At 46.5% G+C, this 18,235-nt stretch overlaps 1 protein-coding gene across 14 annotated transcripts in view; it reads right to left on the bottom strand.

Annotated features, from left to right (window-relative positions):
- The window catches only part of Srrm2 (serine/arginine repetitive matrix 2), a 33,327-nt gene that overhangs the window by 994 nt on the left and 14,098 nt on the right, over positions 1-18,235 (bottom strand). For 2 of the 14 annotated variants that reach the window (XM_087571407.1, XM_087571406.1), the window contains 11 exons: positions 16,497-16,767; positions 15,533-15,640; positions 15,200-15,364; positions 14,140-14,217; positions 13,691-13,750; positions 13,411-13,443; positions 13,068-13,118; positions 11,816-11,908; positions 10,928-11,117; positions 2,040-8,620; positions 1,041-1,328 (listed from right to left, as the gene is read on the bottom strand). In XM_087571407.1, the coding sequence (XP_087427533.1) occupies positions 1,041-1,328; positions 2,040-8,620; positions 10,928-11,117; positions 11,816-11,908; positions 13,068-13,118; positions 13,411-13,443; positions 13,691-13,750; positions 14,140-14,217; positions 15,200-15,364; positions 15,533-15,640; positions 16,497-16,738 (7,889 nt within the window). In that variant the 5' untranslated portion in view covers positions 16,739-16,767. 14 annotated transcript variants of the gene reach the window in all.

The raw sequence follows: 18,235 nt of genomic DNA, 5'->3' as shown, positions 1-18,235 counted from the left end.
AAGCATTCAGGACCACCCACCCAGGTCCTGACCACCAAACCTCACACCACACAGGGCCAGCCTCAGACCCACCTTTTTCCGCACTCACCCATCCGCCCGCACACCATCCACCGAGTGCCCCAGTGGACAGGGCACAAGGGTGCAGCGGGGGATGCAAAGATAAAAGAGTCCCTGCCCTTGGAAGAATTTTGTTTGGTAGTAATGGAGTTCAACAATGAAGGCACACATGCCCCCTACACAGAAAACAGCCCAGCAGGATGGATATACATGGGCCTGGGGATCCAGAGCAAGGATGGGGACCTGGGCAGGACAGGGAAATGGCAGGGCAGTCTTCTCGGAGGTGCTGTTTGAATGCAGTCTTGCAGAACGAGTTCACCAGGCAGACAAGGAAATCCCAGGCAGAAGGAACAGCATGTCCAAAGGCATGGGGCTCTCCTTAGACTGCAAGGCGCTGGGTATGGCCGGAGCACGGGGCATGTGTGGGGGCGGGCAGGAGGAGCACAGGGCGGGCAAGGGCAGCTGGCGAAGAGCCTCACACGCCATTCCCGCAGAGGTGGCACTTTATCCTGCAGGCCACAGGGCGTTCCGGAAGGATTTGTGGAGTGAAGGGAAGTAACCAGATGTGCGTTTTAGAAAGATCCCTCTGGCTACGTGTGGAAGAGAATGGCGTGGAGGCAGGGAGACAGGGAGGAGGCTGTGGACAGAGTCGGGAGGAGATGACGGTGGCCAGACCAGAGCCCTGCAGCAGCAATGGGGAGACTTAGAGCTAGAACCTCTGGGAGCAGGCTGCTTGTCAGGGGAGGGGAGAGGGAGAAGAATCCTATGACTTCCCAAGATATGGCCTGGGACCTCAGTTGGATAGTGCAGCCCTTGACCAGAATACAACACTGTGGGAGAATGGGAGGAGTCCGGCACTCCGTCTCCCTTACAACCAAACACAGACGTCCACTCGAGGCACCCCAGCAGGAACCTCACCCAGGGTCCCTTTTCTGGAGAACTCACCCCAACCCCCCTTCCACAACAGGCAAGAAAGCACTCACCTCCTCTCGCCAGGGGGTGGCTTCTTGGGGCTTGCAGGTTTGGGTAATGCCTGAGGGCCAGGCTTAGCAGGGGAGGGGGAGGAGGAAGAGGAGGAAGAAGAGGAGGAGGAAGAGGAAGAGGAAGAAGAGGAAGAGGAAGAGGAGGAAGAAGAGGAAGAGGAGGAGGATGAGGAGGAGGAGGAGCTGGAACTGGAGCTGCTAGAGCGCCTCTTCCTTTTGGCCGGGGTTGGTTCCTGAGGGCGTCCCTCTCTAACAGCCTCCTTTGGGACTGGGGTGGGGCTGGGAACCCTGTGAGAGAAGAAAGGTGTCACAAGGAGACAAGATGCCCCAACCCCAACCCTACCTTCCTTGGCCTGGAGGAACGGCAGTGGGGGAGGGGTGCCTGAAAGGCCCTGGGAAACCACGAAGGCAGGCCAGTGAGCACTTCTCTGGAGCAGTGGCACAGAGCTGACCAAACCTCTGCTAACACAAGCAACAGGCTGGGGCCCGAAGCACAAGGGATCAAGGTTAAACCTCAAGAATGTCCCTGATGAAGGATTAAGGCCCCTGGACTCAGATGTGGAAGCTGAAGCTGGGTGATCTCCTTCCTTGGAGAGCCGCAGCTTGGGGAGGCCCCTGTGAGTGCAGGTTGGCTGGGGAGGGGCCGTCCTGCCTGGAGGCAGGGAGAGGGATGGGATGACCTCTGAAGATCCTTCCAGCCCAGGGAGTTCCTCTTGAGGTCTAACTGCCATCCCTCCTGCTGTAAAATTAAGTCCATTTCCTCTAGTTCTGTCCTCTGTAGAGATGGAAAACTTATCATTATCCTCTGGAGAATTAACCTTTGGAGATTTTTATCTGTCCCATTCCTCCCCACAAAGCCCCCACCCAGCATTCTTTCTACTCCCAGCTTGAAGGCCAAGGTCCCCCATACTTTCTCAAAGCCAAGTGCCTGTGACAAGGTTTCTCCCTCCCGACTCCCCCACTCGAGTCCCTTCTCCTTAGAACCCTTAATTCCCTCACCTTTTCAGTGCCACCTCAGGTTGAGCAGGAAGGCTGGAGCCCTCTGAGTCACTAGAACTGGAGCCAGAGGAAGAGGAGGATGACGAAGATGAAGATGAAGAGGAGGAGGAGCTAGATGATGATGAAGAGGAGGAAGAGCTCCGACGTTCCTTGGCTGGTTGCAGAACAGCCAATGCAGAAGGCTGCTGGGCCCCAGTAGAGGCATGTGGCTCCCCACCTTCAGCATGGGATACCCCAGGGGCAGGGCCAGAAAGCATGCCATTGTGGTCACTAGCAGAGGATGTGGACTTTGCTACAGTCCCGGATGAAAGGGACTGAGACCCTGCTACAGGAGTGGTCTGGGCAATTGAACGAGATTGGTCTGAAAAAGCAGATGGCACAGGTGACCGAGGCCGATCCTGTGCAGGAGGGAGAAGAGATTGGGAAGGAGCCTGGACCATTCTTGAAGCAGGGGAAGGAGCCCTCTCACGCTCAGAGGTCATTCTAGACTGGCTTGGGGCAGATGGTGGTGTTCTGGACCTGGCTCGATCAAGCAATAAAGGTGAGGTTCTGCCACTGACACGCTCATAAGCAGAAAGGGGCACCCTGGGACTGGTGAGATTTGCACCAGACAATGCTGGAGCCATCCTGGAACTGGAGAGATTTGTGGGAGCCAAAGCTGCAGGGGTTCTAGAGCCAGCAATATTCACAGGAGCTGTGCCATGCGCAGATCGAGGACCCACCAGGTTTGCGGGGGTTGGAGCCTGGGGTGTTCTGGAACTGGAGGGATAATTTCCAGCAGTTGGAGGTGTCCCAGAGCCTGTGAGACTCAAAGCTGCTAATGCAGCTGGTGTTCTAGCTCCTGCTAGGTTCACAGCTGAAGCTGCAGGGGTTCGAGGATCTGCAAGGTTCACAGCTGAAGGAGCCACTGCTGTTCTAGGGCTGGCCAAGTTCATGGCTGCTGCAGCAGCAGGTGTTCGTGAATCGGCAAGGTTCACAGATGCTGGAATAGCAGATGTCCTGGCACTAGCAAGGTTCATAGCTGCTGCAGATGCTGCTGGAATCCTGCTGGCAAGGTTGGCAGCTGGGGCTGTTCTGAGGCTCATGAGAGGTACAGGAGCTGGAACCTGGGACATTCTTGCAGCAAGGCCAGCAGCAGACATGGATGGAGGTGGCCGGGCAGTGCCAAGACTGATGGCTGTCAGGGCAAGTGCAATTCTAGACTGAGCATGGTTTTCTGGAACAGATGATCTTGGATGATCAGGAATCCGAGGACCTGGACCGTCCATCATTGAGCCACCAGTTTGCTGGAGCACAGACATGGGTGTTCTAGCACTTCCAAGGGGTTCTAGCATTCCAGGTGATCTACATCGGTCAAGAGGAGTTGGTGACATGCTAGGACGACTAAAACAGCTCATTCTAGAGCTACTAAGTGCTACAGGAGGTGTCCGAGATCCAGAATGATTCCTTGTTGCTGGAGGAGTGGCAGAACGTGAGCGATCAGAACTACTTCCAGATGCAGACCGCCTACGGATGGCTGGAGGAGATCTTGTTAAAGATCGCTTGCCTCGAGCTGCCCTAGGTGTACGAGACCTAGAACGGCGGCGGATAGCAAGTGGTGAGCGGCTTCGAGAGCGCTTGCGTGGCAACAGTGGTGTCCGAGACCTAGAGCGTCTCCGAATGGCTGGAGGAGTTCGGGACCTGGAACGGCGTCTTGTCACTGGAGAGGTTCGGGAACGGGACCGCCTACGGGTGACTGGAGATGTTCGAGACCTCGATCTTCTCCGGGTGACTGGGGATGTCCTGGATCTTGATCTTCTTCTTGTAACAGGTGAAGTTCTGCTTCTAGATCGTCTCCTGGTTACTGGTGGACTCCTGGATCTGGATCTTCTGCGAGTCACTGGTGGAGTTCTAGAACGAGAGCGACGGCGAGTTGTTGGTGTCCTGGACCTTGAACGACGACGAGTTACTGGTGGTGTTCTGGACCTGGATCGCCTTCGACTCACTGGAGATGCTCTTGATCGAGATCTACGCCTATTCACTGACCTTGACCGTCTCCTACTCACGGGTGAGGTACGAGATCTGGATCGACGTCGGCTGATCAGGGGTGTTCTGGACCTGGATCGCCGATGAGTAGCTGGTGAGGCTCGAGATCTAGAGCGCTTCCAAGGAGCTGGTGATGTGCGTGATCGAGATCGCTTCCGACTGGTCAGGGGTGTACGGGAGCGGCCTCTTCTGCGTCTAGAGGAGGTTCGGGAACTTTCCTGTCTTGTAGGTGATCTTGAATGGTAACCAGAGCCACCCCTCCGTCTCCGAGTAACCCGTGACCTAGACCGGCTCCTCTGTCTTCTTCGTGATGTTGACTGAGATGATCCAGATCTATCTCGACGTCGGGTTGTTCTGGTTTTCTCTCTACGTGAGCGGGATCGGGATCTTTGGAGTCCACGAGGTTTGGGTGAAGGAGACCGGCCTCTCCTTGAAGTTGTCTTGTTACGGGGAGAAGAAACTGAGCGCCTCCTCCTTGAAGACCTTGACTTTTCAGTTGGCTCTGGTGAAGATACTGAAGGACTTCTTCTGCGTCTTGGTGGAGTTCTAGAACGGGTTTCTGGTGATGAGGAGGCAGACCGGCTTCTTCGAGAGACTCTAGCCTTCCTGGTTAGCTCAGGAGATGAGCGAGAACTCCGGCGTCGAGGTGGCGTGCGGGACTTTGTCTTTGGCTCCACTGAGGACCTGGAGCCTCTTCGAGCAGTTCTGGATTTGGGGGGATGCTCTGGAGAAGACTCAGAACTACTGCTTCCTTCAGGGGAAGGGCCTCTCTCTTTGCTTGATGAACCTGATCTACTACGCCTGGGCAGGGCCCGAGGAGCAGGTATCTTGTGTTCAGGAGAAGAATCAGTACCGCTTTGAGCCCTCTGTAGCACTCTTGACTTTTCTTTCATTTCAGGAGATGAGCCAGACCTACTGAGCCTAGGAGAGTGTCGAGATTTGCTGTCAACCTCTGGAGATGATCCGGAGTGGCTTCTCTGTCTGAGAGGAGTTCGAGCCTTGGGTTTAGAATCTGGAGAAGAGTCTGACTCACTTCTTTCTTGTGGGGACACACTGGGTTTTCCATCAAGCTCTTGGGAAGACCCAGATCGACTTCTTTGCCCAGGGGAGGTCCTAGTCAGAGTTTTCTGTTCTACTGATGACTCTGACCCACTTCTTTCTCTCTGAGGGGTGACACTCTTGTTATTACGTTCTGGGGACGATGGAGAATGACTTCGGGCTCTAGGAGTCTGAGGCAATGCTTTAGGTTCTGGAGAAGAGTCACATTCACTTCGTCCCCTGGATGGGGTTTGAGGTGTTTCTTTGATCCCAGGAGAGGATCCAGATAGGCTATGCCTAGAAGGAGTCCCAGACCCATCTCTAAGTCTTGGAGAAGACCCAGACCGGCTTCTCCTAGATGGGGTTCTGGGTAAACCATCTTTCAGTTCAGGAGAAGACACAGAACTACTTCTTTCTCTGGAAGGTGTTCTTTGTTGTACAGTCTCAAGTAGGGGTGAAGATACACTCTGACTTGAAAATATTCCTACCTTTTCCACTATTTCTGGGGATAACTCAGAACTGCTGCGCCTGGAGGACCTTGTTGACTGTTCTTTCATGTCCAGAGATGGATCTGTTTCTGTTTGATTAAGGAATGGTCCATTCAATTCTTCTTTAACCTCAGGAGAAAAATCAGTATTTACTTCTAAAACAGGGCCTGAGTTTCTAAACTCTAATGACTCAAAGCTATTGTCCCTGGGGGGAGAATGAGATAGTTCTTTATGTTCTGGAGAAACTTGTGGCCCAACCCAACATGAAGCTACTGCAGGGATTTCTGCTGCTTTTGAAGGCTGTGACTGGCTTTGATCAAGTGTAGACAATACAGCAGGGCTTTCTTCTATTTCAGGAGATGACTCAAAGTTACTTGCAGACATTTCTTTATGTTCTGGAGATAAAGTGGGTAGAACTTGGCTTAAAGGTTGCTCAGATTTTTCTACTTCCATTAATTCATCTTGACTTGAATTAGGCAACAAAATTTTTTGGTCTCTTGTGCCTGGAGGTGACCCAGCTCCACTTCTTTCTTTTAACAGTACTCTAGGTGTGTCCTTCAGCACTGTGGAGGACTCAGGCCTATCCTGTGTAGGACTAAATTTGTCTCTTAGTACACAGGATGATGCAACATCCTCTTCAATTAAACCTAGTCTCTCTTTTAATTCAGAAGGCTCCAATCTGCTCTGTACCAGAAGAGATTTAGAGTCTACTAAAGGATATAGGCTAGAGTCAGGTTTAGTCTTATTTTGCTCAGGAGACATTCCTGACTTCAACTTTGGATCTGTTGATAGTTCACTTTTATCTTGTTTTACTGGCGATCTGGCTGTCAGCTCAGTTACTGGAGATGAAGATCTGGAAAGACCACCCTTAGGAGATGTTTGAGATTTGCTCTGCAGCGATGGAGACTCCAAGTGCATCTGCCTAACTTCTGGACTTGAAGTGTCTGGCCAAGTTTGAGATTGTCCTTTCTGTTGCACAAATGAGGAGCTAAAACTGCTCTCTCCTGGTAATATACTACTAGGGGTTACACCTGGACAGAGGGAAAAAGATCCAGAGCTTCCTGTTGGTGAATCCCTAGACTTTTGGGGACAGGGTGACTTTGATCCAGAAAGATTTTGATCTGGTGGAGTCTGGAGCATACTTTTCGGATACGGTGATGTAGACCCTGAGTGACTGTGTCTCAGTGGCGTTCCCAGTTCCATTTTGGTATCTGGTGAGGAGGATCTAGAACGGCTATGTCTTAACAATCTAGAGTCTACCTTGGGGCAAGGAGATACTGATCTGCTTTTTCTCTGAGGTGTCCTAGATGTCACTCTACTAGGACTTGGAGAAGAGGAGCTAGAATGGCTTCTTCGTCTTGGTGATATTACTGCCTTCACTTTGGGTTGTGGAGATGATGACCTAGATGGGCTCTGTCTTGGAGGTGTGCTAGATTTCACTCGAGGAGAAGACCCAGAGCAGCTTTGTCTTGATGGGGTCCTTGATTTCACCTCACCATCAGGTGATGATTCAGAATGGCTCTGTCTCTGTGGTGTTGTAGAGCATTCTTCAGCCTGCATGTTTGTTACAGACCCTGATCTTGGTGGTGTTCCAGATTTTACTTTAGGCTGAGGAGAATTTGAACGACTCTGTCTTGGTGGTGTTTTCGACTTCTGTTTAGGTGGCGAAGAACCAGAACGACTTCGCCTAGTTGGTGTCTGTGACTTTTGTTTAGGACATGGAGAAGAACCTGAAAGGCTTCGCCTCAAAGATTTTGCTTTGGATCTTGGTGAAGAAAGAGACCTGCTCCGTCTTGAGGAAACATGAGATTTTTTCATTTCTGGGCTTGAGTTGGATCTGCTTCTCCTCTGTGATGTTCTAGATTTGTTCTTCCTCTCTGAGGATGAGCCAGATCGTCCTCTTCTTTGTGGTGTTCTAGAGTGAGATCTTCCACGTCTCACAAGACTTCTACTGCGAGATCGTCGTCGAGCTGGCGTTCTGGACCGTGACCTCCCTCTCCTGGCTGGTGTTCTAGACCGAGATCGACCACTTCTTCTGGCTGGCGTTCTAGACCGTGACCTCCCTCTCCTGGCTGGTGTTCTAGACCTTGACCTGCCACTTCTCCTGGCTGGTGTTCTGGACCTAGACCTGCCACTTCTCCTGGCTTGCGATCTACTTCGAGACCTCCTTCGAACTGGTGATCGTGTTCTAGACCTGCGCCTAGTGGGTGTTCTTGATCTAGACCGGCCCCGGCGAGCTGGTGTTCTAGACCGAGACCTGCGTCTGGCAGGTGTTCTGGATCGTGATCTCCTCCTGGCAGGTGTTCTAGACCGAGACCTACCCCTTCTAGCTGGCGTTCTAGATCGGGATCTGCCCCTAGTGGCTGGAGATCTAGAATGTGATCTGCCTCGTCTTGCTGACCTAGACCTGCCTCTTCTCTGGGTATTTCTGCTCCTGGACCAGCCTGGCCTCTGAGGAGACCTTGATCGGCCACGCCTCTGGGGACTTCTAGATTTTCCCCACCTCTGTGCAGATCGTGACCTTCGCCACTGAGGGGACCGGGACCTAGAGTGACCTCTCTTGGTGGGGGTTCTAGACCGAGATCGTCCTCTCTTAGTGGCAGGACTACGAGACCTCCCTGCTCTATGAGAAGGGGTATGAGAATGAGATTTATCCCGCTTTGCTCTGCCATGTGAGCGATTCTTAGAGGTGGGTGAAGAAGAAATCTCTCGACGGGACCCAGGAGCTGGTGTGGGTTTAAGACTTTCAGGAGAAGAGCTGGCATGCCGAGAAAGTTTGGTAGGTTGAGGGGATGGTGGGCAGCTCTCTGAGGAAGATGACTGGGGAGGTTTCTCAGGAGACTTAGGTGGTGAACAGCCCCGGGTTGGGGAAGCCTCAGATGAGGGGTTAACTGGCTCCTGACTGGACGGGATTGCTGCAAGGGGTCGTGGGGAGTCGCCATGTTGCTCAACAAGGAGCGGAGTGGGGGCAGGTAGTTCTGGCCCTGTGCTGCTCCTTTCCGGAGAGGGGCTAGGTCGAACTGCAGATTTCTAAGAGTGAAAAGAAAAGTGGGAATAGTAATAAAACACCAAAACTTCATTATTACCCGTAAGATATGAACAGTTTCTAATAAAAATTTACTCTACATACCTCTTATACCATACTGACTTTCCCTACCCATAGTTGCACTCAGTAACAAGATAACATGCAATGCTTAATAAAGAGTCCGTAAGATAGCTTAGTTGGCTACAAACCATTGGGCCCATTTAGTGGCAAAGAGAAAAACTTACTCTTCAAAGTTGTTCAATAACCCGTACATGTGCACCTGTCATGTGCACGCGCGCGCACACACACACAAATAAATGCATTTTTTTACAATGAGAAAATAAGGTAGCAGGGGGCAAAACCTGATTATATGCCTTATAGACAGATAGCCCTGTCTCCATTTTGCATGCTGGGATTACAGATGAGACACCAGGCCTCATACTTGCATACCAATTACTCGCCTGAGTCATTTCCCAGTTTTTTATTATCTTCCTTGTTAATTTTTTTTCACTCTGTGCACTGTTCTCTTAAATTTAGTCAATATCTTTTGATGAGTGTTTTGAATTCATCAGATAAATCCTCTCCATTGCATGCTTTTTCCTTTTCAAGGGAAGGAGTCTGGCAGTATGTGTGGGTTACAAATGAATACTACCACACCACCCAAAAAAGATATAATTAAACAAAAAGAGAAAGCACCTTGGGTGACAATAACTTTATACCTGAATATGGGGACTGACTTAAGTTAAAATATCAGAAATGGGCACAAGGTTTTAAAGAGTATGGTTTATGTCAAAATTTTCCAAGAGGGGCCTGGCATGACCATATATATGCATTTAATTCCAGTACTCCGGAGGCAGAGGCAGGTGGAACTCTGTGATTTCAAGGCCAGCCTGAACTATGTAGTGAATTGCAGCACAGCCAGGGCCTGTGTAAGACCCTGTCTCAAAAACAAAAATACTGACCAACAGCCAATGAGATGGCACTTGCAACATAAGCCTGCTAACCAGAGTTCAATCCACAGAACACATACATAAGTCCTCTGACCTCCAAGCACACATAACATACGCCTTCCCTTCATACATACACACAAAAATTAATTTACTAAGGTCTTACACAAATAAGGCCAAACCATAAAACCACCTTAATTACAGAAAACACCAAAGCATTATAGCAAGCAGCTAAGTTTTCTGAGATGATCAACTTGTAACTTATCTTTAAATAAGCCACAACATGGGAGATATTAAGTTACACTAATTACTGAATCTAGTAGAAACAATCAGCCACAGATCTAGAAGATATAAAACAGGAACTACTAAAAAGATAATTCCTTCATGTTTTTATGTTGGTGGCAACATGTCTAAGGATTGAAAAATTTAATAACTGATGACAAGCATAAAAAAGGAAATATATACTTTAATAAAGTTAAAATATTTTTAAAAAAATCTTTTGTTGGGCAGAGGCAAGATAACAAAAGAAAACATCATCCTTTATAGAGTGTCACAATTAGACAAACACATTGTGCCGCTCCTGTAGCTGTAAGGCGCATACCACCACCTTCAGAAGTTGACCCGTGGCAAATGTGGCTACTCTGCCAAGTGCAAGAGGAAGTTTAACTGGATTCAAGAATTAGAGACAAAGCACTACCGTGCCTAAAACTGTCATAGATTCAGACATGGATTCCTAGAAGGAATAACACATCAACCCAAGAGGGCCACTTTAGCTGTTGTAGCATCCAGTTCATCTTAAGGATTTTAATAGTCATAAAATAAATGTTCTGGTTTCAAAAAAAAATAAAACCTTTTGTATCGCTGTATGAATATAAACAAATTACTGATATAAAACCTACTAATATCCACTGAAGTTTTTCTGAAGACTTCACAATTTAGTAGGTCCTCTTAAGTACTTGCAGGTATGTAAAAGGACTTGGTAACTGAATGAGGAATCAAATATTTCTCAGCAGTTGTTTATAGAATATTTACAGATGGACATCATGCACCACTAAACTTATCCACATTGCTGAGTTCTAACCCAGAGAATTCTCCTTTCTCTCATTCTATCTTCTTTGAAAACTGTCCAAAAATCTTCATATTTGCTTATATTATCGGTATGCTTCTCTGAAACCACCACCCAACCCACTCACACACACACTTACTGCCTTCTATAGCTGCTTGCCAACCTTGATCTCTGAACCTGACCACAATCTAAAGGATAAGATTTCTTCTTAATAAGCTACTCTACACTATTTACAACACTTGCCCATTTAAGGTGCAACCCTGAGTAAAACCCTGCAACCCAACGAACTCAGAACATACCTCCTTCTTATCTTTGTCTTCATAAGGACTGCTAGATTGCTTTGTAGAGGGATCTGGGCTACTAGGCTGTTGTATGTTGGTGGCACCTGGTTCACTAGGTGCATCTACCTCCCCTTGATGCCCTGAAGCAAGGGGAGGACTTTGCCCAGTCAAGGATGTTGTATGAATTTTAGCAGCAGCACTTCGAGACCTGTGAGTTAATGAAGGGCAGGGGAGACCAGGAAAATCAGCTCAAGGAAGAACAGAAAACCCCCTCCACCCCCAGCTGGCAATCCACTTTCCTATATGTAAAACCTTCTTTCCAAAAACAAAAAACAAATGAAAACAAAAAACACAAAAAGCAAAACAAAAAACCAACAAAACAAACAAAAAACCTTTTTTGTCACATGAAAATTCATTTTCAAAGATGCAAATGAGTCCTCTTTTGTTGTTCTATCTCTTCCCAATATAATCCCAAATAATTTAAGTCCCTCTACCCCATTATTCCCCACCCTCCAACATACCCAAACCCTCCACCCAGGCCCTTCCCTACCCACTTCATTCATAACTCACCTCTGAGCCCACCTCCTTCAGGAAGCCTTCCCCGATTAAGGAAGCCAGGGTAAGGACTCCTTCCTCCCCCAGACACCACCAAACCACCCCCGCCCTATTCTGGTAGTCCATATACATCATAACAAACAAAAATAAAAATAAAATAAAATAAAAAAGACAAGGGGAAATGTATATGTCTGTCCATCCTGTTGCTTTAGCCTGTCAGCTCCTAGAGGGCAGGGACCGTGTCTTCGGAATGGTCTGTGCAGCGCCTAGCACACCGTGGGCGCTCAATAAATATTAAATTGATTAACCCATCATTCCCTCTCCCTCCATTCCTCCTGGACCACCCCTTACCGACTACGAGATGTATCGGAGGAAGAAGCAGAGTCAGCAGAAGTTGACCGATGTGCTCGACGGCTCTTAGGAGCTGGTGTTGTACTTCGAGACCTGAAGGAAAACCACCACAAAGCTCAGGAGACTGTCATACCTATCATGAATTCTCCAAACTAATTTCTTTTTAAAAAAAAAAAAAATTGGCGAGCTGGAGAGATGGCTCAGTGGTTAGGAGCACTGACTGCTCTTCCAGAGGTCCTGAGTTCAAATCCCAGCAACCACATGACAGCTCACAACTATCTGTAATGGGATCTGATGCCCTCTTCTGGTGTGTCTGAAGACAGCTACAGTGTACTTATATATAATAAATAAGTAAATCTTTTCTTAAAAAATTGGCTGGGCATAGTAGGTCCTGCCTTTAATCTCAGGACTTGGGAGGCAGAGTCATGTCAATCTCTGAGAGGTGAGGTCAGCTTCATCTACAGTGTGGGTTCTATAATAGAACTATATAAAAAGACCCTCTGTCAAACATATTTTTTTAGGGCTGGAGAGATGGCTCAGGGGTTAAGAGCACTGACCGCTCTTCCAGAGGTCCTGAGTTCAAATCCCAGCAACCACATGGTGGCTCACAACCATCTGTAATGGGATCTGATGCCCTCTTCTGGTGTGTGAAGACAGCTACAGTGTACTCACATACATAAAATAAATAAGGAAGTCTTTAAAAAAAATTTTTTTTTTAATTATAGGCTGGTGGGATGGCTCAGTGGTTAAAAAGCACTGACTGCTCTTCCAGAGGTCCTGAGTTCAATTCCAAGCAACCACATGGTGGCTCACAACCATCTGTAATGAGATCCAATACCCTCTTCTGGTGTCTGAAGACAGCTATAGTATAGTCATATAATAAGTAAATCTTTAAAATTACATTCAGTTTGAGTAAGTCTGTAAAAGTCAGAAGACGAGTTACAGGAGTTCATTCTGTCTTCCACTACAGAAGTCCCAGGGGATAAAACTCTGGTTTTGGTAGGAAGGGCCTTTACATCCTGATCCAAAGAACCCACTCAGTTTTAGTTTCTGAGTTTTCCTCTTCAACAACCCATCTCTCTATCAGTCAATCGATGGCAGAACTGATTTCTTTTTTTCCCCTTTCTGGAGTTGAGGACCGAACCCAGGGCAAGCGCTCTACCACTGGGCTAAATCCCCAACCCTGGCACAACTGATTTCAACCCTTGCCCCACAAGGGAGTCATTTTTCTATTTCTTCCAAATACACTTACCGTTTCCTTTTCTTGTCTTTTGATTTACGTTTGCTCTTTGGAGTAGGAGACCTAGAAAAGAAGGAGATGTTGCTTAAAAAGTATTTTTAAAATAGTAGTAAAATCTGAATCTGAAGTGAACTGGAAATAACAGCCCAATTATTATTGATAACAAATAGGTTAAAGATGGACCAAGTATTATTTGATAACAAGTAGGTTAAAAATTGTGCTCTACTAAAAACAAAGGGGAGTTTAGGGGAGATGGACACATCTTATAGACCAAAAATAGAGTAAAATGAAGTCATCACACAGTAACTCACCACTCCCATGTGCCACTCTTTATCGCCCCTAAGAGCTTTCTTACCTGTGTTTTCGTTTCTTGGACTCAGATTCTGACCTATTTATGAAAAATAGAGAAAATTAGTAACTCACACCTACCCTTCCCCTTAAAAGCTACCTCCAATCACTCCCAAGAACTTCCACCTTAGCCAGAGGTGGTGGCGCATTTCTTTAATCACCAGAGGTAGACAGATTTCTGACAAATTAAAGTTGGTCTATATTTTGAATTCTAGGAAAACCAAAGTTATGCAGAAACCCTGTCATTTTAAAAAACAAAACAACAAAAAGAACTTTTTATCTCATACCTGTGTTTCTTCTTCTTTGAACTCTTCTTCCTTTCCCGTCGAGGAGAACTGCTCTCTGACCTGCTAAAATGGGTTCAGAAGCAAAAATCATTCTATTTGACTGCCTTTTGGTTATCATACCTACAATTCTCAAAAATGCTTCAAAAGCACCAGAAAAAAACCAAAAGCATCAACAGCTACTCTTAATTCACTTCTGCATTCAATCAAAAAACATAAAATTCAAATCCAAAATATTGCTACCTTTTTTTTTTTGGCTGGGCTACATATAGTCAATCATTTCCCACTAAGTACACACATTCCTTCCAGCTGAAACCTGAAAAGTAATTTTTGTCCTCTTCAACTAACACTGCAATTTGATTCTCTGCTATCTGAAAGCAAATTCAACATCTAGAAGTCCCGAAAACAGGCGGTTCCCCCTGGATACTAGTATAACTTTCCAACCAACTTACCGTCCTCTATCTTTCTTCTTTTTCTTCTTCTTTTGCTTTGGAGTTGGTGATCGAGAACTGCTGGTCTCTCGAACAAGACTGAGAAAAGGCAAAGAGATTCTAGTACCAATGCAAACTTCTAAATGGAATCTGATGCCTTTGATCCCAGTACTTGGGAGGCAGAGACAGGTGAATTTCTTGAGTTTAAGGCCCGCCTGTTCTATACAGTGAGTTCTAAGACAGCCAGGACTACAAAGAGAAATTTGTCTTGAGGGGGAGATGTAAGTCCTGGGTGTGCTTCTGTGTGTGTTTCAAGGTAGGTCTCACTATATAGAAAGCCCTGACTGTCCTAGAACTACCTATTACAGAGCAAGGTGACCTCAACTCACAAATATCCTCTTGCCTCTGCCCCCGAAATGCTGAGACTAAAAGTCATGTGTCACGTAGTTTTATTATTGTTTTGAAACAGGGTCTTACTATGTAACCCCGACTGTACTGAAACTCAGAGATCCACTAGTATCTGCCTGGAGTACTGGGATCAAAGGTGTGCACCACAACACCCAGCTTAAATAATTCTTCCTAAAAGAAAAAGAAAATAGGAGCTGAAGAGATGGATAAGCAGTAAAGGGAACCAGCTGCTTTTTCCAGGGGTCCATTCCCAGCACTAAGGCGACTCTGAACCATCTGTAACTCTAGTGCCAAGGGATTCAATGCCCTCTTCTGGCCTCCAGGGGCACCAGGGACACAGCACAAAAGCATACATATAAGCAAGAGACTCACATATGGCTTAAAAAAAAAAAAAAAGGGCTCAAAAATAACAAAATCTAAAAGTATGGAAATAAGCCAGGAGTCAAGGCAAAGGAAATGTCATTAATATCAACAGTTAGGAGGCAGAGGCAGATCTCTGTGATTTTAGGTCAACCTGTTTTACATAGTTCCAGTGACAACCAGAGTTACATAGTTGAGACTGGCTCAAAAAACAAACAAATAAATTAATAAAGTTTAGAAATAGTCTTCTAGCAATAATACATAATAGACTAATAATTAACTAGGAAGCAGATTAAGGTTCTCTCCTGAGTACCTGTATGGTTTGGGAGGCTCAGGAGCCGTTTGCTTAGCTTCTCGAGCACGTCGCTGAGGATCAAAAGAACTGCCATCCACATAGGAATCACTGATACCAAAGGCAGCACGGAGTCGTTCATTCTTCTTCTCATTCAGTTCTGCCAACTGATGGGTCTCAGTTACCCTGGAGAGAACAAAGGACAGAGCCCTAATTCAGAATTTAGTTCTGAGAAGGAGTCAAAAACAGCTAGGCTAGGGACTAAGGAAGATGAAGGCAAAACTGAGTCCCACCCAGGTAAAGAGAAAGGTCAGCAGTAGTTGTTACTGCATAGATCCCAAAGAAACAACTCACACTGGCCTCTGCCCTGGGGTTTCTTCTTTGCCCCCAGGGTTCACATCCTTTTCCAGCAACATGAGTCGAAAGGTCGCCACTTTTTCCTGAATTTGCTGTTCTTCGTACCTGAAGGATAAATCCCTTCAAGGTTAGAGCATGACCAGAGTTTTCCCAAGTCCCAGTTTTTAGTTGCTTCCTTTTCCAACAGGGTAGTCCTTTTTCCTTCTCCATGCACACAGTACTTTGTACTATTACTCGAATAGTTTAAGTTTTCCTGATCTTTCTCCACAACACTCCTTCCTTCTCTACACTATGCTCTCTAGAACAGTGGATTTTAAACATGCTACAATTCAGGTGCCAAGAGAGGACGGCTTGCTGGTGGAGTTCCCAGTGCTCCTTTCCAACTTCAACAATAGATCTTTTTATTTCCTGGGACTTCAAGGAAGACAAAATGTATAAAAGGATACCACTGCTCAAGTTTGAAAACCACTGCTCTAAACAGTTTTCTCCCTTAATGTACTCCTTTTCCAAAACTTCACTTCTCTGACAACTCATAATATCCTCTACTCAAATTCCCTTTCAATTCCGATCTTCTGCCTTTACCACCTTCCACAGCCGCAATCCTTCAAAATCCACCTACTTTTCTCTTCCTACCAATAACAACACTTATCAGGTTACCTAGCTGTTCTACAACTTATCCTTTCCCGCACAGCACATTTTTGTTCATTCATGTCCCCCTTCCCCTTCATAAATCCAGCTAAATAATTCAGACCCTCTTACGTGCTATTACTACTCCAGTTTCACTGACGTCTAACTATGCACTGACCCATGCCTCAATTCTTCAAAAGCTCATTTTCTTTCTCCCTTACAAACTCCTCTTTAAGACTCTTTCAACCAGCTCTAGTTTCTTTCCACACATCCCACCTAACACCCAAACTAAGCACTCAATCAGTGCTTGGCTTCTCCCCACCCATTCCCTCACCCCTGCTCTTCCATCATCTCCTCCAGCTCGAGGCATCGCAGCTCCACGCGCCGCTTGCGCTCGTGGTCCAGGATGTCAGGATTAGGTCGCTTCACCAGGGCAGCCTCCAGGCGCCGCAGTTCCTCCTCTCCCTTGTAGTCAGGCCGCTCACCACGGCGGCCCCGAACCAGGGACAGGTTGCGCTGAACGTAGCCGTTGGTGCCGCTGCCCCGGGGCGTCGGCAGCCCGATCCCGTTGTACATGGCCCTGTGCCCAGGGGGCACCACCGCTCCTGAGGGGGAGCGGGGAGACACCAGTCAGGCTCCTACCTCCAATCTAACTACTTACCACATCTCCCACATCCCTGGCTCTCTTACTTAAGTCCTTAATTCAACACATAGTCTCACACTGAATCTCCACTAGCAAAATGAGGTTTCCTCATTGCACTAGTCAACAAACAAATCCCTCCCTTTATCCTCCCCACACTTCATCCTTTCCACTCACCATCTACTTTTAAGCCCTTTCTCACAATGTACTTTCAAATTCTAAGCCATTCTTTGTACTTATATTTCCCTTTCGCTACTCTAAAAAAACAAGAATCCAGTTTCTCTCCACACTATCCCTTCATTCTTTGGCCACAATACACACAAACAGTATCTTCACCAAACACTCTGAATGCAGCTACTGGTAACCAAGTCCTCCAAATAGCACAACAAACACCATGATCAGTATCACCTAATAAAAGCCCAAGTCCATTTTCAAAGTCTCCTCCAAGAAAATAAATATTTAAGCTAACTTGAACAAACACAAAATGGATTAAACAGTCCTAGGTATCTAAATAGGTAAACTGGCTAGTTAACATAAACCAAGTGTCTATACAGTCTCATACCCAAACTACAGGCAAGCATGCACATCAAAAACACAGAAATCATGGATATGTAAGCTTATACTTCACATGGGGAAGATGAGCCATCTTTTTGATTCCAAATACTCATAGCTCCTACTGACTACAGTGATTTTATTATTGTAGTTTCCTTCTCAGTAAGGTTTTTCACATGACTTGTAGCTCCTCCAAGTCTGGCCTGCTCTTGTTAAATATTGCCTGTTTTCAACTCAACCTGAACACAAATTCTTTCTCTGCTCCAACTGTTTTCATTCTTTCTCTAAAAGTACCCAGAAATGTTCAAATTCCATATCTTTAATGTAAAATTGTTGACTTTCAATCAATCAATCAATCCATCCCTGTTCTGGCACTTCATTTTTTCTAAGTCCTGCTTTTCTTCAATTTAACACTTATCCTGTAAGGTTCTAACTTTTCCTGTTGTTCCAAGCTCAGCAGTACTAAGAACTCCCAAGTTCCAGTTTTTTGGACTGTAGTACTCAATCTCTATTCCCTCCTCACTATATATGTTTTACTTTTTTCCTCCAACACATTTTCTTCAAAATAAATTCTCAAACATGGAAAAGAAAACTAGCATCAAAACACACACCACACCCACACATCCCCATACACACACACAGGAGAAAGTAGAGGTTAGTAAAAGCAGATGGAAGAGATGGAGGAGAGATGGACTAAAATTCTTGAAGTAGTATCATATCAATGCCGGCATTTAATTGCCAGGCTCTGGTGGCATTGCCTTTAGCACCAGAACTTGGGAGGCAAAGACAGGTGGATCTTGAGTCCTAGGCCAATCTGGTATATATAGCAAGTTCCAGAAAAATCAGGACTACACAGAAAAAAAACTAGTCTGGGAGTGGGG

This window comes from Rattus norvegicus, chromosome 10, assembly GCF_021556685.1.
Source record: "Rattus norvegicus strain SHRSP/BbbUtx chromosome 10, alternate assembly SHRSP_T2T, whole genome shotgun sequence".
NCBI classification, from domain to species: Eukaryota; Metazoa; Chordata; class Mammalia; order Rodentia; family Muridae; genus Rattus; species Rattus norvegicus.
This window is presented reverse-complemented; position numbering and strand designations above follow the sequence as displayed.